We start from the raw sequence: 20,984 nt of genomic DNA, 5'->3' as shown, positions 1-20,984 counted from the left end.
GACTGCTAGCATTCCCATCACCAGCAATGTCCTAAATGCTGCTCTTGTCCTAAACAGACAAGTAATGGTGTCCAGTATATTATTGTGTTAACTTACCCTCTACATACTCCATGACCATACAGAGGTGTCTGCGGGTCTCGAAGGAGCAGAACATGGAGACAACGAAGGGGTTCTCAGCGAAGGTCAGGATGTCTCTCTCTACAAAGGCCTGCTGGATCTGGTTCCTCAATATCAGGTTCTGCTTGTTGATCTTCTTCATGGCGAAACGCTGACGGGTCTCCAGGTGACGGACCAGGTAAACAGCCCTGGAGACACACACATGCATACACACAGTTAATAATCAGATTTTTTACACATTTTACTGAGTAAATCCAGTGTTTTCTGTTAAAACCATTCAATGGACATCAACAAGATGGCTCATATACATGTACTAATGTAACATTCATATGCATGAACACACCCACACCCACACTCACCCGTAGGCTCCATTGCTGATCAGCTTAATGGTCTGGAAGTCAGCCTCTACGGGTGGCTTCATGGCTCTCATCTTGCCCTGAGGGAGAGAACATGACAGCAGGGTAAGACAAGACTGGCCAGACCTCCAACACCAGGCCCACAGGAGTGACGTCTTCTCTATGTTCCCCCAGTGCTACCCTTGTCTTCCTGACTTCTTATCCACTTAGCTGAATTTTGGCACCTGTCCTAATGGTTGAAGATGGCTGATTGCAGGCATACAAAGCACTAGAGGATATCCTGCTTTTGACTTCAGACTCTAATTAAAGCAAATTGACTCAATTGCGTAGATTAATGTCCACTGTGCCAAGTAATTAGTAGAGGAAGCAGTCATATTTATTACAGCCAGTAGGGCCTTGGACTACAGTTTGACTTAACCCAAAGGGACAGAGAGAGAGGGGGGTTGATGGTGGGTGGGCTGGGGAGAGGTGGAGTAGGGACAAGGTTCTCACCTCTGTTGAGTCGTCTGTTTCCGGGGTGAGAGGTCCCTCACTGTCGTAGCTGTCCAGATTAACCATTTCTGAGGACAGACAGAGGGAGTAAATATGAGCTCCATTTCAGCAATACACAGAGTGACAGAGCAACAGTAGTCAACACAAGTCAAGGTTTCCTCTTTCTCTTTTTCTCTCAGACTCATTCTCTCACTCACCCTCTATAGGGTCTCTGGTCAGTCCCAGCTGGCTGATAATGTAGCGAGGGATGTCCGTCTTCATCAGGTGTCCCTCCTTGGCGTGGTCCTCTGCTGCCTCCATCAGGTGGTAGAACTCCTCTGGATTAAACTCCTGGGGGACAGGAAGAGGGGGACCACATTCAGTTTGACACAGATATAACACTACTTTTATCAAGATAGAACTATCCTGAACCAAAATATAAACGCGACATGTAAAGTGCTGGTCCCATGTTTCATGAGCTGAAATAAAATATCCCAGACATTTTCCATATGCACAAAAAGCTTATTTCTCTCAAATTGTGTGCAGAAATTTGTTTACATTCCTGTTAGTGAGCATTTCTCTTTACCAATATAATCCATCCACCTGACAAGGGTGTATTGGAGATTTTTAGTTAACTACTCTGTCTCACTTAAGGGCAGACAACATAAGAAACCAATTATATGAATTATGCATGTTGTAGAATTAAATTCCTATATGCCCTATATGCCTATGGATTAAGAACAAATTAAAGAGTTAAAACAGAGCTATGATGAAATGGCTCTATAGGTATTTTTCCATTACATATATTATAATATGCTTAACAATAGTAGAGACATTTCTTTAGTGCAAATGCTGTGCTTCTGAAAAAGGATGTGTCACGCCCTGACTTATGGGACTCTGGTATGTTGAGTCAGGGTGTGGTGTTCTATGTTGTGTTTTCTATGTTGTCATTCTAGGATTGTATGTCTATGTTTGGCCGGGTGTGATTCCCAATCAGAGACAGCTGTCGCTCGTTGTCTCTGATTGGGGATCATACTTAGGCAGCCTATTGGCACTCGTTAGTTGTGGGATCTTGTTCCGTGTGTAGGCTTGTTTTGTGTGTAGCCTTAGGACTTCACGTTTCGTTTGTTGTTTTGGTTTATGTTTATCGGTGAAATAAACATGTACGCATTTCACGCTGCGCCTTGGTCAGACCCGTCCTTAAACGAACGTGACAGGATGGTTCCCTCTAGCTCCCTGCAGCTGGTCTGGCGTGTAGTCAAGGACATGGGATGGAGATAAACTTCAGGAACAGATAGACCTGTATTGTTTCCATTTCTTGTTGCTTCTGAGTAACCTGGTCACACGGTCAGGACAAAGAGCCTCAGAGTGACCACAGTTTTTCAGTTAATCCGGTCTTTTACTATCTTCCAAGGGCGCAGCTGTGTGGAGATATGGGTAGTAATGGAACTAATGTTTTCACTTGTTTGTGTGCTATGACCCGATACACATAGCCACAAGAAGAAACCATAGTGGCTCCAGGTCAAGGGAGGGTGGCTGTTTGGATAAAGAGGGGGTTCCGATATGACATGAAAAGGAGACCAAGCAGACATGGGGATAGACAGGAAAGAAGCTAGACAAAGAAACCATTGTGGCTCAGATATGATATGAAAAGATTAAGCAGTACGTCCAACCGGCCTCACAACCACAGACCACGTGTAACCATGCCAGCCCAGGACCTCCACATCTGGCTTCTTCACCTGCGGGATCATCTCAGACCAGCCACCCGGACAGCTGATGAAATTGAGGAGTATTTCTGTCTGTAATAAAGCCCTTTTGTGGGGAAAAACTAATTCTGATTGGCTGGGCCTGGCTCCCCAGTGGCTGGGCCTAACTGCCCAGTGGGTGGGCCTATGCCCTCCCAGGCCCACCCATGGCTGCACCCCTGCCAAGTCATGTGAAATCCATAGATTAGGGCCTAATTTATTTATTTAAATTGACTGGTTTCCTTATATAAACTGTAACTCAGTAAAAATGAAATTGTTGCATGTTGCATTTATATTTTTGTTCAGTATAATTGTTTTGCCCGCGCTTCAGACAGCTATATTGGTCGGCTAATACAGGACTAGTAAAGGCCCAGTGCACTACTTTTGTGAATATATATTTTTCAAATAAATAAAACAACAATATTATTTTTGTATTCTGTTTTTTCAGGAGGTGCCCCAGCACCCTCAGCACCCCTACTTCCCGCAGCTATGCATGCACCGAATACATGTTTTACATTTAATGGGTTTCCATCACATTTTTAACTTTACTGATGGTTTTGTCACAAAAAAATCGTTATATAGCAGTGTGCCCACTCTGGTATTGGCACAGTACTGTATCTGCGCTGTTGGCTAGAACACACGTATAGGTCTACATCATGGGTATTCAACTGTTAACCTACGAGGTCTGGAGCCTGCTGGTTTTCTATTTTAACTGATTAAATGCACCCACATGGTGTCCCAGGTCTAAATCAGTCTCTGATTAGAGGGGAACAATGAAAAAACGCAGTGGAACTGGCTTCGAGGTCCAGAGTTGAGTTGATGAGATTATTATGGACAAAAGAGCGAGATTATTTTTATTTGTCAAACGACAGTCAAGCATCGATGATCATGTCACCAGAATAAGCATCAAGCTCATCACCTTGCACTTTCACCTCCCTGTGAAGTTCATCATCAATTATTTAATTTGTAGCCTAATAAACTGCATGCTTCCCCGAAGAGTAGTAGTGGGAGGACTACACAACATGTCATCACGTAACTCCAAGTTTACGTCGATATGATGGGTTATTATTTCAATATTTGAGCATAAAAGCCTTTCCACCGTCATTTCTCGCATAATTAATTTTACAGACACAAAAAGATCCCACCTTGTCAAGCATATGTTGTTTTGACGACATTTGGAAAGTTTAACAAAAAAAATTCTGTTTCCATCAGTCCTGTCATTACATTTTTCTATCCAAAATGTACTTTACTCGCATATAAAGGTTGAATGGAAACCTGGTTTATGAGGCCTGCCGGCTGCGTTCACCCAGAGGACAGGATTACTGCTCTGCCAGAGACCCTGAGTCAGTCTGGGCTACACACACAGGCTCAAACTTTAAATGACACAGTCATGGTCTGTGAGACTCAGACAGCACTTCAGGGGGCCGCTGGTATTTGTAATATTGTAGCGAGGCAAATTTAATTTTAATCTAAATGCAAATGTAGTCACTAGCCAGGCAGATTGGGCCTTTTATCGAGGTGCTTAGTTGGAGCTCAGTATTTTTGCCCCTACTGTGTAATAAACCCTCCTGTTTAAATGTTTATAATGGAACCGCAAATGAGTGTTTGTGCTCATATTTATTTAAGGAAATTAATTTGTATTTGGTCCAGGCCAGGGATATGCTCTGTTAAATACTTAGTGGGGCCATGGACCGTGAATGTGACTGTGAACACGCCGGTGACCATTACCATGACCGTGACTGTGTTAAGAGAGTTATGTGTTCTATTCTCACCAGGCACTCCAGCAGCCTTGCTGGGCGAGAGATGATGATGAGGAGCTTCTTCACCAGCTCTGTGACGAAGGCCACCTCTGAGCTCTCTGATCGCTCATACGCCTGAGAGAGAGAGAAATAGATGGACGAAGAGAGCGAGAGAGGGAAATGTAGAGGGAGAGAAAGACAGAAAAAAACTAAATAAATCCAAGCTTTGGAGCAACGTGGGATGTGAGAACAGTCATATTCCAGGCAAAACTAATCCAATCAAACAGAATACTGGCAATCCAGAATAATCAGACCGATTTAATCAACTCGTCAAACCGGGAGTGCAGATGAAGTTCCTTGATATCTTCTATCTGCTCAGACAAATCACACGCACTATTACACAATAGCCTTATTTTACTCCTTTCCTCGTTCTTATCCTAATGAAAGGCGTAGTGCTGCGATTTGAAATGAGATGATAGGAACTAAATGTGCCTCTCAGCAGCCTGCAGCTAGGCCACCCAGACCTGAGGAGAGCCTGATATGAAGACAATGTAGCTCACATGCAACAATTCCACTCAGGGCTATGCTGATGTTATACACTGCAACATAAGACTGGCTTCTGGGCAGCTCAGTAACCCCAGAACTGGCCTGCATTGGCACCTATCATGACATCTTAGCCTATACTTGCAGCGTTTCTGTGACTCACATCATTGAGCAGCTTCTCCAGGTTCTCCTGCAGCTCAAAGAAGTAGACGGTGGTGATGAGGCCCTCGCGAGCCTTGGACAGGCAGTCTCTGGACAGCTCTGCTATCTGATGGTGGATGAAGCTGATGACCCCGTCGGCCAGCGGCAGCACGCTCTCAGGGGAGAAGGCATTGATGAACTCTGCTAGATGCTCCTCCATCTGAGCCGTGGCCTGGGAGAGGGGGGAGGAGAGAGGGAGAGACAGGAAACAGAGTTAGGAGAGTTCACCTTTTACCTATTTCATATTTTACAATCAAAACTGAAATAGTTAAGTTCTGCTCCATTGCCCCGTGGTATTTCCATCATTCTCACTTACACCCATTTAAAAGTAGACAGAACTTCTGACATACAAATCAGAGGGTGACAGCCTTTGCCTAATTTCCCCTCTGAAACATCAAACTTCAAACTTCTTTTTTTTTTAATCTCTGACATTACGTACCACACTGAGCAAACATTATAACCTGCTTCCTTTTGATACCAGTCTGCTCTAATCAATCCTTATCCTTACTTGCACTTGAAAGTGTGAGAGAAAATTATGTTTTGTGTGTGTGTGGTGTGTGTGCGCGTGTGTGTGTGTGCATGTGCGTCTGTGCATGTGTCATGTCTTACCTTGGGGAAGCGCTCCTTGTACACATGGTTCATCATGACGATCTCATTGTCATAGCAGGAGGGGGAGCGTCCAGGACTGAGGCTGCGGGAGCGCGGGCGCATATGGGGTGAGCAGCGGCCCCCGTCGTCGTCGGCGATGCTCTCGGTGCTGCCGAAGTGCTTGGACAGGAAGTGCAGCTCGTCCATGGTGGGCTGGAAGGGCAGCTGGTGCAGCCGCTCCTGAGACGAGCTGGAGGACTGGAGGGGGAGGAAGAGAGGGAGGAGAAAGAGAAGGGAGGAAGAGTGGAGGAGTTAGACAGAAGACAAAAGAGAATGAAAGTTAGAACATCAAAAACCAGCAAAAAAAAGTGATGTTCTCTCATACATTAAATCCAGTTATTGTATTGGCCAGAACCATAGCTAGTTATGTGCTCTGGCGGCTCTGGTAGTGGCTATACCGGGGAGTGGGGACAGTTAACCTCGTCCATCTGTCTCACCTCTGAGAGACAGAGAGAGACACTAATGAAGTGAGCCCAGTACAAGGGGCTGCTACATTAATTTGTCTCTTTCAGACACAGACTCATTTACCTGCTGAGTCAAAGCAATGGGACTTGACATTCACCGCTAACCACAGGATCAATCCCAAATCAATCCCAATTGGCATCCCTGCTTAAAACAATCAGGACAAGGGTGGATGGAAGGAGGGGGAAGATTATCTCTGTCACAGCATTTCATGGTTATAAATGTTCTGTTATTTATCGATGCTGCTTTCTGTATATGTCTGCCAGGGTATTGAAAAAGCATTGTTTTCACTCCCAAATGGATCTGTCTCCACCATAGAGATATCCATGATCAGACTCAGTCCAGGGGAGAGGAGGGAACTCTGTAGTGGGACTGGTACTAAGCAGCTCTGCCTGCTCCATACTAAGTTCCATGTCTGGGCTCATTCAGATACATATGTGTCGTTTGTTGACATATTATTTCCAATGGGGGTATTTAGCTAAATAGAGCCTGTGGTGAATTGAGCATTGAACAGCGTGTACTTGCACTATCTATTTTCTCCTCTATTCTACTCTCCTCTCTCATCCCACCGGTCTGGTACTTATCTAGCTACCCTCCTCTGTTCCTCCCTCTCTCCCTGGCCAGACGAGAGCAGTCCCCAGGCCTCTGATGTTCTGTTACATAAATGAGAAAAACAGAGAGAGAGAGCGAGACCTGAGGGAGGAGAATCAAAGAGAGAAAATATGGGTAGAGATGAGGTGTGTGCTGGTATGTGTGTGTGTCTATGAGTGTGTGAATGAGAGAGAGAAACTGAAGAAGACCCTGAGGCAATGACAGAGACCGTAAGAGTGTGCCATAGTGTGAGAAAGAGAAAGGGAGACAGAGAAAGTGAGGTAAGTCAGACAAAGGAGAAAGATAAAGTGGAAGAAAGCACGTTTTGAAGAAAAGACTAAGAGCTTTTTAGGATAATGCCATTGATGCACGAGATGCGATAAAGCAGGGTAGTAGAAGCAGGGTCAAATCTGTGATACCGTGGAGCTGGGCGTGTTGGTGCCATATCCAGAGGAGGGCAGAGATGCCAGGGACCATCGTCGACCATCCGCCCTTCAGAGGAGAAAAACAATGTACAGTATTAAATCTGAGAGCATCAGACTTATGCCCAACATCCACATTCTGTATAACACAACTGATCCACCGTATTGTATTAGTCATAGGAGCCATCCGAAGAGAGAGTGGCCTGGCCATTGTGTTTCTATGGAGCTGCAGCATGCCGCAGTGACAGACAGGGAGAGGGATTTGATAAATGAGAGCAGTGAGCACAGGAAGCTATTGCTGCTCCTGCCTCTGCTCTTCTAACTCTGACTGACTGACTGACTGACTGACTGGGAAGAGAAGGGATGACTGGATTGGACCTCACATGTGTATGTTGTTGTGTATACATACACACATACACAGACCTCCTGCCCAGGCTCTTTGGCTTCCTCTCACCACTGACTCTGAGAGATGTGATCATTCTCACTGGGAGGTGCTAGACCTGCATCTAACAGGTATTCACCTCTCCCTCCCTCTCTCTCACACACACACATGCATAAACACGCATGCATACACACACAGTGTCAGGGAGCTGTTACCTTCTGGAGGAGGCGAATGAGAAGTGTGCCGGGGTGCTGGAAGAAAAGTTGCGTGGGCTGTCCAGAGGGCTACTTCCTGGAAACATAAAGGAATGGGAATAGAGAAACAGACAGAGCGTGAGAGGGAAGGAGAGGTACTGTATAATGACGTGTTTACAGTAATATGTTTGTAGTCTGAGAGACTTGGCTGTAGTACGTACCGAGGTGTCCAGGGAGGGGCAGAGGAGAGTGTGGGCGGTGGGGCAGAGTGGGGGAGGTGGTGGTCAGGATCAGACTCTTCCTGTTACTGGTACGACAACTGGAAACACAGAGAAAGAGAAATAGAGGGAGTTTTATAAACAATTATGTATTAGTAGGAGACCTTATGTGAAGGTTTAGTGTGGTACATAAAAGAGAGAGTGTTGTTAAAACGGCCAGCTTCAGTCAGCTGATTCTAGCCATCCCTTCTGGTTAGTTCTAGTTGGGCAGCTTAGTCTCACCACATCTCCTTCAGCCTATCAGTGGCCTTGATTCCCGGGACTTCAGTTTCACTTAGTCTATGACCCCAGCACACTGTGTGGTCAGAAACGTGCTTTCCCCATCCTGATGAGTACTTCCACAGTTTACCCTCCTGCTGAACTTTTCCTCCTGTGGACTGAATCCCTGTATGTCTGATATTTAATTGTGCATGCAACTAAATGTAAGTGCCTTGAGATCTGTGTCATATTATGTGGAGCTAAGTTTTGTGGTCTATTGTGTATAATTACCGTGTGTTGAGCTTGTTAGCTAGCTCATGCTCCCGCTAGCGTTAGCACTACCGTTAGCAGTTTGCATTGGAATGCATGAGCATTTTAGCATGACTGTTCGCGATTAGCCATTTATGAGCATTGCTCATTTATGGTGCTAGGCTATTTACTATTATATATATATATATATATCACTCATGCTCATTGTAATTATATTATCTATACATTTCAACATTACTGTAATGTTTACTTGAGCACATTTGCCTGAGTTTCATGTGTACAAGTCCAATAGGCTGTTTAGTCTATTGCCATGTGACTAGGCTTTATGCCTGCTGTAGTGTATAGCCCTTGCTGTTATATACTTACCTGTGCTAGCTTATACAGCCATGTCATTCATATTATAGCAGTGCTATAGCCTGAGTTTTCTTTCTCCTCTTTCCTTTCAGGACCATGTAGTTAATGTCAGTTCTCACTGGACATGATTCTCAGTTATCTGAACCATGAGCGGTCAGATGTGTGTGTGATGTGTGTGTGAATGTGGACATCTTCTTCCATTAAACTCCCCTTAACCTGGACATCCGCCTCATCCTTGTTCTGACGGACATTCTGTAGTGGTTGCTACCGGCCTTAAGCCAGCACCTAAGATTTCTTATTACATTCATGTTCCTTCGATTCTCTACAACCCTACCCCTATTTTCCAAGTGTGTTACTGCAAGTATTTGTGTGTTTGTCTGTGGTTTAGTGTGTATGTGTGTGTGTGTGTTGACACGTGCTTATGCAGGGCTCACTGCAGGAGGACCAAGGCGATAAAGAAAATTCAATTTCCTTTGCCATCAATCCCCAGCCGTCTCCTCTCATGCAAGATAAGGTTGAAGAGTAGGGAGGAGGGGGAGAGAGAGAGAGAGAGAGAGAGAGAGAGAGGGTGAATGGGTAGTCAACAGGATCCTCTCAAATCCATGGGAGAACCTCAATCCTAATTGGAACCTCCACTCCACACACTCTCCGCCATGTCCTGCTACACATGCTGACTCTGAGTCACACACAGGTGTTCTCAGTAATGGCACGATGCCTCTTAAATGACACTCTAATAGCCCACAGCTCAGATCCATTTGAAACACACTCAGATAGCTCCATCACCAGTCCTCTTTAGTACTGTATGCACTGCTAGTCAGTCACTGTGGCTTGGCTTTACTGTCCAGGAAAGGAGGAGAGACGCTGCGTTCATATGCTAGTCGGAAATAGTACCCAGTTTTCTCATCACCCAGTAATGCTATCTGCAAGGTTAGCTCCAGGTAAATATTGCAATCCTTTAGCCATTCCTGGACCTGTGTCCAAAAACAAGCTACAAATGGACAGAACCAAAACAAATGATCTAATGATTCTGTCTCTTCACAGCAAAATCTGCAGAGCTGGGAAGATTGTATCCCCCATATAAATAACATTCTATTGGTAGCAAGATAATTTAAATTGAAAGATTCTAATTTTTTAATCCGGTGTCGTTTTGCGTGTCAGTTCATAAACGCTATGCCATGGGATCGGTACGTCAAAAATCTCTTCCCAACTATTTTGCAATCTATATGGGACGGCTGTCAATCCTTTGGTCCTTAAGTGAAACTGATATACTTTTTTATTTATCACAGTTTTCCTTAACCAATTATGTTCTTTAATGCAAGGCCGACAGACAAGTTCCTTACTTTCTCCCCCTTCCACTTTCCTCTTCCACTTTTGCGGTAAGGCTGCAATTATTTGGTTGTAATTTTGGGTAGAGCAGACATTTCCATATGTTTTTGTTAGCTGCATGTGCGACATAACTCCACCAGTCCTACCGATGATATCATTTACGAAGATTATACCTTTTTTAAACATTCTGTCAAAAAATAAAGGTTTTTTGTCAATTAGTATATTTGAATTTAACCACAATATTTGTTGCATTATTTGTTCTGTCGTTTCTGGAGGATTAAATTGAAATTGCAACCAACTTTCTATGGCTTGTTTTAGAAATAGTGATATTTGGGAGATTATTTCCTTTTCAAATAACTGAAAATGAGTTGTTGTAATCTGAATAAAGGGAAAAAGGCCTTTCTTGAACATTGGGTGAGACAATCTTACTAATTTGCTTGAGAACCAGTTCGGATTTAAGTATAACTTTTGTATGACTGAAGCTTTTAGTGATAGGTCTAATGCTTTAATATTTAATAATTTCTGTCCTCCGAATTCATATTCATTATATAAATAGGCCCTTTTAATTTTGTCTGGCTTGCCATTCCAAATAAAATTGAAAATGTTTTTTCTCATATAATTTAAAAAACTGTTTGCTAGGCGTAGGCAAGACCATAAGCAAATAGGTAAACTGGGATAATACTAAAGAGTTAATCAGGGTGATTTTTCCACAAATTGACAGGTATTTTCCTTTCCATGGTAGTAAGATCTTATCTATTTTTGCTAACTTTCTATTAAAATGTATTGAAGTGAGATCATTTATTTCCTTTGGGATATGTATTCCGAGGATATCCACATCACCATCAGACCATTTTATTGGTAAACTACATGGTAATGTAAATGTTTTATTTTTTAGTGCTCCAATACGTAATATAGTACATTTGTCATAATTTGGTTGTAATCCAAAGAGGTTAGAAAATGTATCTAGATCCTCTATGAGGCTGTGGAGGGATTCTAGTTGTGGATTTAAAATAAAACATGAATCATCAGCGTACAATGACACCTTTGTTTTTAAGCCCTGGATTTCTAATCCTCTGATATTATTATTGGATCTGATTTTAATAGCTAACATCTCGATGGCCACAATAAATAGATATGCCGATAGTGGACAACCTTGTTTCACTCCTCTTGACAGTTAAAAACTTTCTGAGAAATAGCCATTATTTACTATTTTACACCTAGGGTTACTATACATGATTTTGACCCATTTTATAAGAGATTCTCCTAAATTGAAATGCTCCAGTCATTTATATATAAACCCCAGTCGTACTTTATCAAATGCCTTTTCGAAGTCTGCTATTAATAGCAGGCCTGGTTTCCCATATGTTCCATAGTTTTCTATTGTTTCCAATACTTGCTTATATTATCTCCAATGTATCTTCCATGTAAAAAACCTGTCTAATTAGAATGAATAATATCCGACAATACCTTTTTAATTCTATGCGCTATACATTTTGCTAGAATTTTTGCATCACAACACTGAAGTGTAAGGGGCCTCCAATTTTTTAAATGGACTGGATCTTTATATTTTCCACTTGTATCCTGTTTCAGTAATAATGAGATCAGACCTTCTTCTTGAGTGTCAGATAATCTACCATTTACATAGGAGTGGTTAAAACATGCTAATAACGGTCCTCTTAGTATATCAAAAAAGGTTTGGTATACCTCGACTGGTATGCCATCCAACCCTGGAGTTTTCCCAGACTTAAAGTCTTTAATTGCATACAGAAGTTCCTCCTCTGTAATTTCACCTTCACATGAGTCTTTCTGTATGGCTGTTAATTTTACATTATCAATAGAAAAAAAATCACTACAATTAGCTTCAGTTACAGGAGATGGAGGCGACTGAAAAGAAAACATACAGTGGGAAAAAAAAGTATTTAGTCAGCCACCAATTGTGCAAGTTCTCCCACTTAAAAAGATGAGAGAGGCCTGCAATTTTCATCATAGGTACACGTCAACTATGACAGACAAAATGAGGAAAAAAATTCCAGAAAATCACATTGTAGGATTTTTTATGAATTTATTTGCAAATTATGGTGGAAAATAAGTATTTGGTCAATAACAAAAGTTTCTCAATACTTTGTTATATACCCTTTGTTGGCAATGACACAGGTCAAACGTTTTCTGTAAGTCTTCACAAGGTTTTCACACACTGTTGCTGGTATTTTGGCCCATTCCTCCATGCAGATCTCCTCTAGAGCAGTGATGTTTTGGGGCTGTCGCTGGGCAACACAGACTTTCAACTCCCTCCAAAGATTTTCTATGGGGTTGAGATCTGGAGACTGGCTAGGCCACTCCAGGACCTTGAAATGCTTCTTACGAAGCCACTCCTTCGTTGCCCGGGCGGTGTGTTTGGGATCATTGTCATGCTGAAAGACCCAGCCACGTTTCATCTTCAATGCCCTTGCTGATGGAAGGAGGTTTTCACTCAAAATCTCACGATACATGGCCCCATTCATTCTTTCCTTTACACGGATCAGTCGTCCTGGTCCCTTTGCAGAAAAACAGCCCCAAAGCATGATGTTTCCACCCCCATGCTTCACAGTAGGTATGGTGTTCTTTGGATGCAACTCAGCATTCTTTGTCCTCCAAACACGACGAGTTGGGTTTTTACCAAAAAGTTCTAAAAAGCTCTGACCATATGACATTCTCCCAATCCTCTTCTGGATCATCCAAATGCACTCTAGCAAACTTCAGACGGGCCTGGACATGTACTGGCTTAAGCAGGGGGACACGTCTGGCACTGCAGGATTTGAGTCCCTGGCGGCGTGGTGTGTTACTGATGGTAGGCTTTGTTACTTTGGTCCCAGCTCTCTGCAGGTCATTCACTAGGTCCCCCCGTGTGGTTCTGGGATTTTTGCTCACCGTTCTTGTGATCATTTTGACCCCACAGGGTGAGATCTTGCATGGAGCCCCAGATCGAGGGAGATTATCAGTGGTCTTGTATGTCTTCCATTTCCTAATAATTGCTCCCACAGTTGATTTCTTCAAACCAAGCTGCTTACCTATTGCAGATTCAAACAGGTGCCATTAATACAGGTAACGGGTGGAGGACAGAGGAGCCTATTAAAGAAGAAGTTACAGGTCTGTGAGAGCCAGAAATCTTGCTTGTTTGTAGGTGACCAAATACTTATTTTCCACCATAATTTGCAAATAAATTCATTAAAAATCCTACAATGTGATTTTTTGGATTTGTTTTTCTCAATTTGTCTGTCATAGTTGACGTGTACCTATGATGAAAATTACAGGCCTCTCTCATCTGTTTAAGTGGGAGAACTTGCACAATTGGTGGCTGACTAAATACTTTTTTCCCCCACTGTATGCTTAAAGTACTTTGTTTCCTCCTTCAAAATATCATTTGGTGAATCATGGGTGACTCCGTCAATTGTAACCAGTTTCATTAAGTTCTTTTTGGTAGCATTCCTATGTTGAAGATTAAAAAATAATTTTGTGCATTTTTCCCCATATTCCATCCAGTTTGCTTTATTTTTATAATATATTACACTTGATCTTTCTTGAATAAGTTTCTCCATTTCTTTTTGTTTTTCCTCTAATTTATTATGTGCCTCTATGTTACAGTTTTTATTGCCATCTATCTGTTCTGTTAGACTTTCTATTTCCTTTGTTAGTATAAACTATTTTGACCTAAATTGCTTTTGTTTTTGAGATGAGTACTGAATTGCATGGCCTCTAAAGGCACATTTAAAGGTGTCCCATACAATAAGGGGATTTGCTGTACCTATGTTATGTCGGAAAAAGTCAGTTATAAATTCCTTTGTTCTAATTATAAATAAATTATCATCCAATAGGCTTTGATTAAATGTCCAATATCCTCGCCCACATGGAAATTCAGTAAGAGTAATGTATATGCCAATTATATGATGGTCCGACCGCATTCTGTCCCCTATCAACACTTTTTTTTTTACTTTCGTAGCCAACGAGAATGAGATAAGAAAGAAGTCAAGACGACTAGCTTGATTCAGTCTCCGCCATGTATATCTCACTAGATCAGTATATTTAAGCCTCCATATATCTACTAGTTCTAATGTATCCATGACATTCACAATTTCCTTAAGAGCATGTGGGTGATTGTTTGTGGTGTGATTTCCTTTACGGTCCATTGAGCTATTTAAAACAGTATTATAATCCCCCACCATAATAATATTGTCTTGAATTGCTTGCAGGGTTGATAATTTATTATATATATTGTCAAAGAATTGTGGATCATCATTATTTGGTCCGTAAAGGTTAATGAGCCATATCTGTTTATGGTCCAATAACATATTTAAAATAATCCATCTACCTTGCGTATCTATTTTGACAATTTGCACATTTGGATCGAAATTACTATTAATTAATATCATCACCCCTTTTGAATTTCTTTGCCCATGGGAGAAGTATATTTCCCCCCCCCCATTCCCTTTTCCACACAACTTCATCTCGAATTGTTGAATGAGTTTCCTGTATACAATAGATATTATATTCCTTCTCTTTGAGCCATGTAAATATTGTTATTCTTTTGTTATTATCAGCTAAGCCATTACAATTATAACTGGCTATACTTATTTCACCATACACCATAATGAGATACAAGTTTCAAGTCTATTCATCATTATATATATTTGTAAATTTACCAATAAAAAATACCGTAATGATTGAGTGTCCATATAGCTGTACCGTGATATTTGCATTGCTACGGAGTAACCCTTCAATTGTTCTCCACTAATTCCCCCGCTAAAGCCCCTCCCCATCCCAAGTTGAGCTGTCATCCCAGTGATCAGCATCCCACCCACGTCCCTCCGGATCCCTAAGGCCCCGAGAGGCCAGGACCCATCCATCAAAAAGAGCACACAGTGCCACCCACAAAACAGAAGCAGATTAACCGCCAAAAGCATTTCCAATGCTGTCACCTCTATATATATATATACAGTGGGGAGAACAAGTATTTGATACACTGCCAATTTTGCAGGTTTTCCTACTTACAAAGCACGTAGAAGTCTGTAATTTTTATCATAGGTACACTTCAACTGTGAGAGACGGAATCTAAGACAAAAATCCAGAAAGTCACATTGTATGATTTTAAAATAATTAATTAGCCTTTTATTGCATGACATAAGTATTTGATCACCTACCAACCAGTAAGAATTCTGGCTCTCACAGCCCTGTTAGTTTTTCTTTAAGACGCCCTCCTGTTCTCCACTCATTACCTGTATTAACTGCACCTGTTTGAACTCGTTACCTGTATAAAAGACACCTGTCCACACACTCAATCAAACAGACTCCAACCTCTCCACAATGGCCAAGACAAGAGAGCTGTGTAGGGACATCAGGGATAAAATTGTAGACCTGCACAAGGCTGGGATGGGCTACAGGACAATAGGCAAGCAGCTTGGTGAGAAGGCAACAACTGTTGGCGCAATTATTAGAAAATTGAAGAAGTTCAAGATGACGGTCAATCACCCTCGGTCTGGGGCTCCATGCAAGATCTCACCTCGTGGGGCATCAATGATCATGAGGAAGGTGAGGGATCAGCCCAGAACTACACGGCAGGACCTGGTCAATGACCTGAAGAGAGCTGGGACCACAGTCTCAAAGAAAACCATTAGTAACACACTACGCCGTCATGGATTAAAATCCTGCAGCGCACGCAAGGTCCCCCTGCTCAAGCCAGCGCATGTCCAGGCCCGTCTGAAGTTTGCCAATGACCATCTGGATGATCCAGAGGAGGAATGGGAGAAGGTCATGTGGTCTGATGAGACAAAACTAGAGCTTTTTGGTCTTGTAGTGTATGAAGAATTATGACTTTGCTAATGTTTTCAAGTGGAACCTGAGAGGATGTTTATTCTGTTTTAGAGGGAGCCGTTTTAGAGGAACACCATAGAACAGAGGAAGTCTGTTGTGTGGAGACAGGTGATTGGTCTGTAGGGGAACACCCATATCAGATTACATAGCATATATACCACAGTTGGGACAAAAGAGGTCAGAATAATCATATTAGAGATGGGGCGATTATTCTCCGGGTATCTGCAGGTATCTGTAAATCGACGCTGTAACCCTTTGTTATGAATAAACCTTATGATGAAAATACAGCGTCAGCGGGTCCTCCTTGTCATCGCAGCATAATTAGCAACGTTAACTCGACACTACAGTCTAAACTCCCCTCGCCGTGTTTAGAGGAAGAAGAAGGATGAGTACAACCCCAAGAACACCATCCCAACTGTGAAGCATGGAGGTGGAAACATCATTCTTTGGGGATGCTTTTCTGCAAAGGGGACAGGACGACTGCACCGTATTGAGGGGAGGATGGATGGGGCCATGTATCGCGAGATCTTGGCCAACAACCTCCTTCCCTTAGTAAGAGCATTTAAGATGGGTCGTGGCTGGGTCTTCCAGCATGACAACGACCCGAAACACACAGCCAGGGCAACTAAGGAGTGTCTCCGTAAGAAGCATCTCAAGGTCCTGGAGTGGCCTAGCCAGTCTCCAGACCTGAACCCAATAGAAAATCTTTGGAGGGAGCTGAAAGTCCGTATTGCCCAGCGACAGCCCCGAAACCTAAAGGATCTGGAGAAGGTCTGTATGGAGGAGTGGGACAAAATCCCTGCTGCAGTGTGTGCAAACCTGGTCAAGACCTACAGGAAACGTATGATCTCTGTAAATGCAAACAAAGGTTTCTGTACCAAATATCAAGTTCTGCTTTTCTGATGTATCAAATACTTATGTCATGCAATAAAATGTAAATTAATTACTTAAAAATCATACAATGTGATTTTCTGGATTTTTGTTTTAGATTCCGTCTCTCACAGTTGAAGTGTACCTATGATAACAATTACAGACCTCTACATGCTTTGTAAGTAGGAAAACCTGCAAAGTCGGCAGTGTATCAAATACTTGTTCTCCCCACTGTATATATATATAACTATTTAAAAAAAATTATGCATATCCTATTTTCCATCATTATCAATTAATATGCGTAATAATGTAGGCAGTTCATGCGTAGGATTTTAACATATAACCCGGATTGCCATTGTATTACATTTAATTTATTGACAAGCAATTATTATCCTAGCAAATAATTCCCATGGTCCATCCCATACCCCACCCCCCCTCCCCCCCCAACATCCCCACCCCCCCACAACAGATGCCGGACAAACACACACGCACATACTCCAACACACTCAACCCCCCTCCTCCACAATCCACCATAAAATCAGATATTCAACGGCTGTTATATCCCAGAGCCCAACTCAAGAAAGAACCTGATTTACGAGTGCACATACAGTTAAAGCTGATTGAGAAAGCATGCAGATTGAGCAGAAATTGACAACAATGTGAGATTTGATTAATCTACTTAATCTATGTCAAGTCCTAGGTGATGGAGATCAGATCCACCCTCTTCACCTGAGACTCCTGATCACTGAAACACTCTGATCCCCTGTTGTAACCATTTTCCCAAGCATCTCCGTGCGGTCAGACCTTTGATTATTTTGTGCCACCTGGGCCACAATGATAAACCCCCTTTCTGATTGTCCGAGTGTGACCCCCTCCCCATGGGTTACTGCAGCCAGTGTTGCCAGCACTGCCACTACCTGGGTGGGCGTACCCCACCGGAATCCCCACCGGCTAGGTAAAAGGTCGTCAAGGTTCTCATTAGCAGCTTTGAGAATTTCCTTGTATATTATGCTCTCCCATCAGGGGGCTCTGGCTTTGTAGGACCAACCCTGCCAGGCAGGCTCAGAATCTTGAGGGGGCGGTGCTGCTCAAGTAGGTCTCTGACCGCATTTATTTATCTGTTTAGGCTGCATACTCACAGCAGGTTCATAAAAGAGATGGGAACTTCTCTTTGGTGTATGGGTCGCTCAGGTGGGTGTCCAGGTTATAGGGTTAGGGATCTTTCCATCATGATAGAACAATAAAAAATTAGATTAGATGTATACTATATTTAAAAATGTATATCCCTCATCTACACAAAATTGAAATCTCTCTCTCACTACCCCTGCTCATAGACCCCCGTCGGCTCTGGGATATGCAACCATTTCCCCTCTCACTCACTTAACGCCGCACCTTTTCAAACACAAAAATGCACACCACATGGTTGACTGCGGAAGAAATGGGCAGAGCGTGCAAACGCACCCGCATACACATCTGCCGCAAGGGGGAAAGGACGCCAGAGAGAACACAGGACCAACCACAACAACCATCCGCCAAAACAACAACCTCCTGCCAAAAAAGCCATGTTCTAATTATTTGTATTTAAAGATGTATTATTCTGCTTGTTATCTTTTCTTGTTATATCGTTTTATCCTTTTATAAATTACTATACTTACTATAAATGTTATTTAATATTACAATCCCTATCATTGCTAGCATTGGGTGTTCCATTATTCAACTTCTCTATTACAACTTTTAGAATAGCCATGGAGTAATCTTTGTGTCTCTGAACATTTGGTTGTCAATATATAGTTTATCCACCACGAGTGCAACACGTTTCCCTTTTAATCTGTTTTCCTTGAAGATTGGATACAGAACTTTGCGCCTTTCTGCAATCTCCCTCGGGAACTGATCATTCATGCCTATTTTCGTGCCAGCAAGTCTTTTCCCTAGGCTTTTAACCATTGCTTTATCTTTAAAAAAAGCAAATTTGCAACGATTGGGCGCTCATATTTCCAACTACATTTTTCCTCATTGTTTGATGTGTAATTTTTATAAAACATTTTTAAATAGCAGCTCAATAGGTAAGCTATATAGCTTTAGATAGAAGGCTATACTGCATAATGAAACAATCCCTAGTAAGCTAGTGTTTTGAGGGTGGACTGACTGTATTTTTTGGCATTAATAGACTGGTTTTATGCACAACAACTTTCTATCCAAGCTAGGAGAATGTCATGCAGTTTCAGGTAGGTGATACAGGACAGTTGTATATTCAAAAACATACAGTTGAAGTCTGAAGTTTACATACACTTAGGTTGGAGTCATTAAAACTCGTTTTTCAACCACTCCACACATTTCTTGTTAACAAACTATAGTTTTGGTAAGTCGGTTAGGACATCTACTTTGTGCATGACACAAGTAATTTTTCCAACATTTTTTTACAGACAGATTATTTCACTTATAATTCACTGTATCACAATTCCAGTGAGTCAGAAGTTTACATACACTAAGTCAGTCCTTCTCAAATAGTGGGGCGCGCCCCCCTGGGGGGGCTCGGAGCGATGCCAGGGGGGGCGCGTGTGACCCCGGGGAACATGCTTTTTTTTGCCGCAGGCAGTAGGTTTTTTTTACACCGAACAAGAGCACACAGCACAGAGCAGGAGATATGAAGTGCAGATAACAAACCCTTAAGAGACACCATGGAAACATATCTAACAGGGATGAAAAGAAAGGCGGAGAGAGACGGAGATAATGAGACAAAGTCTCCCGAAAGCTAAGACGAGGAAATATGACGAAGCGTATGTAGCGCTTGGCTTCACTGTGACTACGGTGGGAGACGAGGAAAGACCGGTATGTTTACTGTGTCTAAAAATGTTGGCAGCGGACAGCATGAAGCCAAATAAATTAAGGCGTCACTTAAAGACATTACACCCCAATCACGCTGATAAGCCTCTTGAGTTTCTTCAGCGAAAACGTGCCGAATATTGCCAACAATCGTCCCGCTTTGTGAATGCTACTTCAGTAAACCAGCGAGCACTGTTAGCATCATATAAGGTGGCGTACCAAATTGCTCAGTGCAGAAAACCCCACTCCATAGCAGAGGAGCTGATACTGCCTGTAGCATTAGACATGGTCTCTGTCATGCTGGATGACGCAAGTGCTGCAAAAATAAAAACTATCCCTCTGTCCAATGACACTGTCGCCAATGACACTGTCGCCAGACGTATAGATGACATTGATAACGATCTTAAAGAACAGCTGGTAAACTCAAAGACAAACTTTTTGCCTTACAGTTCGATGAAGCAACTGACAGCAACAAAGACTGTTTATCGTTTATGTACGTTTTGACATGACAAACTCCCTGTGTGAGGATCTACTTTTTTGTAAATATGTCAGAGACAGAGCCACAGCTGAAGAGCTATTCAAAATGCTGGACTACTTCCTGACTGAGAATGGGCTAAAGTGGGAGAACTGCATTGGTGTTTGCAGTGATGGTGCACAGACCATGGCAGGGATGAGAAAAGGACTTTGGGCACTCATCAAGAAGGCCTCACCTAATGCTGAGTGGACACACTGTGTTATACACAGAGAAGCACTGGCATCAAGGCACCTTTCCTCTGAATTAAGTGAGGTTATGACTGACATTGTAGGTGTAGTCAATTTCATAAAGACCAGACCACTAAAAACAAGAGTCTTCTCTGCTATCTGTGAGGAGATGGGAGCTGAACATCAAGCTGTGCTGTTTCACAGTGAAGCAAGGTGGCTGTCATGAGGAAAAGTCTTGTCCCGAGTTTTTGAGCTCAGAGAGCAGATTAGAATGTTTTCGGAGCAGGAGCACAAGTATGACCTCGCAGAAAAATGTAGTGATGAGAACTTCCTGGCAAAGCTGGCCTACCTGAGTGACATATTTGGAAAGCTAAATGAACTAAATCTACAGCTTCAAGGGAAAGATAAACACCTCAGGTCACAGAAAAGATCAGCTCTTTCACTCGAA

The 20,984-nt window shown here is 42.5% G+C and overlaps 1 protein-coding gene across 1 annotated transcript in view; it reads right to left on the bottom strand.

Moving 5' to 3' along the window:
* LOC311139287 (microtubule-associated serine/threonine-protein kinase 1-like) overlaps positions 1-20,984 on the bottom strand; it is a gene marked incomplete at both ends in the record, with an annotated part of 91,908 nt that overhangs the window by 10,643 nt on the left and 60,281 nt on the right. The window contains 10 exons of the mRNA XM_084174173.1: positions 97-305; positions 477-553; positions 966-1,033; positions 1,163-1,295; positions 4,462-4,563; positions 5,135-5,344; positions 5,782-6,018; positions 7,293-7,365; positions 7,893-7,968; positions 8,093-8,190. Coding sequence (XP_084030299.1) covers positions 97-305; positions 477-553; positions 966-1,033; positions 1,163-1,295; positions 4,462-4,563; positions 5,135-5,344; positions 5,782-6,018; positions 7,293-7,365; positions 7,893-7,968; positions 8,093-8,190 — 1,283 coding nt within the window. The remainder of the gene's footprint in view (positions 1-96; positions 306-476; positions 554-965; positions 1,034-1,162; positions 1,296-4,461; positions 4,564-5,134; positions 5,345-5,781; positions 6,019-7,292; positions 7,366-7,892; positions 7,969-8,092; positions 8,191-20,984) is intronic.

The sequence above is a fragment of the Coregonus lavaretus genome, assembly GCF_964263955.1.
Source record: "Coregonus lavaretus genome assembly, chromosome: 2".
Lineage (NCBI taxonomy): Eukaryota > Metazoa > Chordata > Actinopteri > Salmoniformes > Salmonidae > Coregonus > Coregonus lavaretus.
The sequence above is the reverse complement of the archived record's forward strand: the minus strand, read 5'-3'. Positions and strand labels throughout refer to the sequence as shown.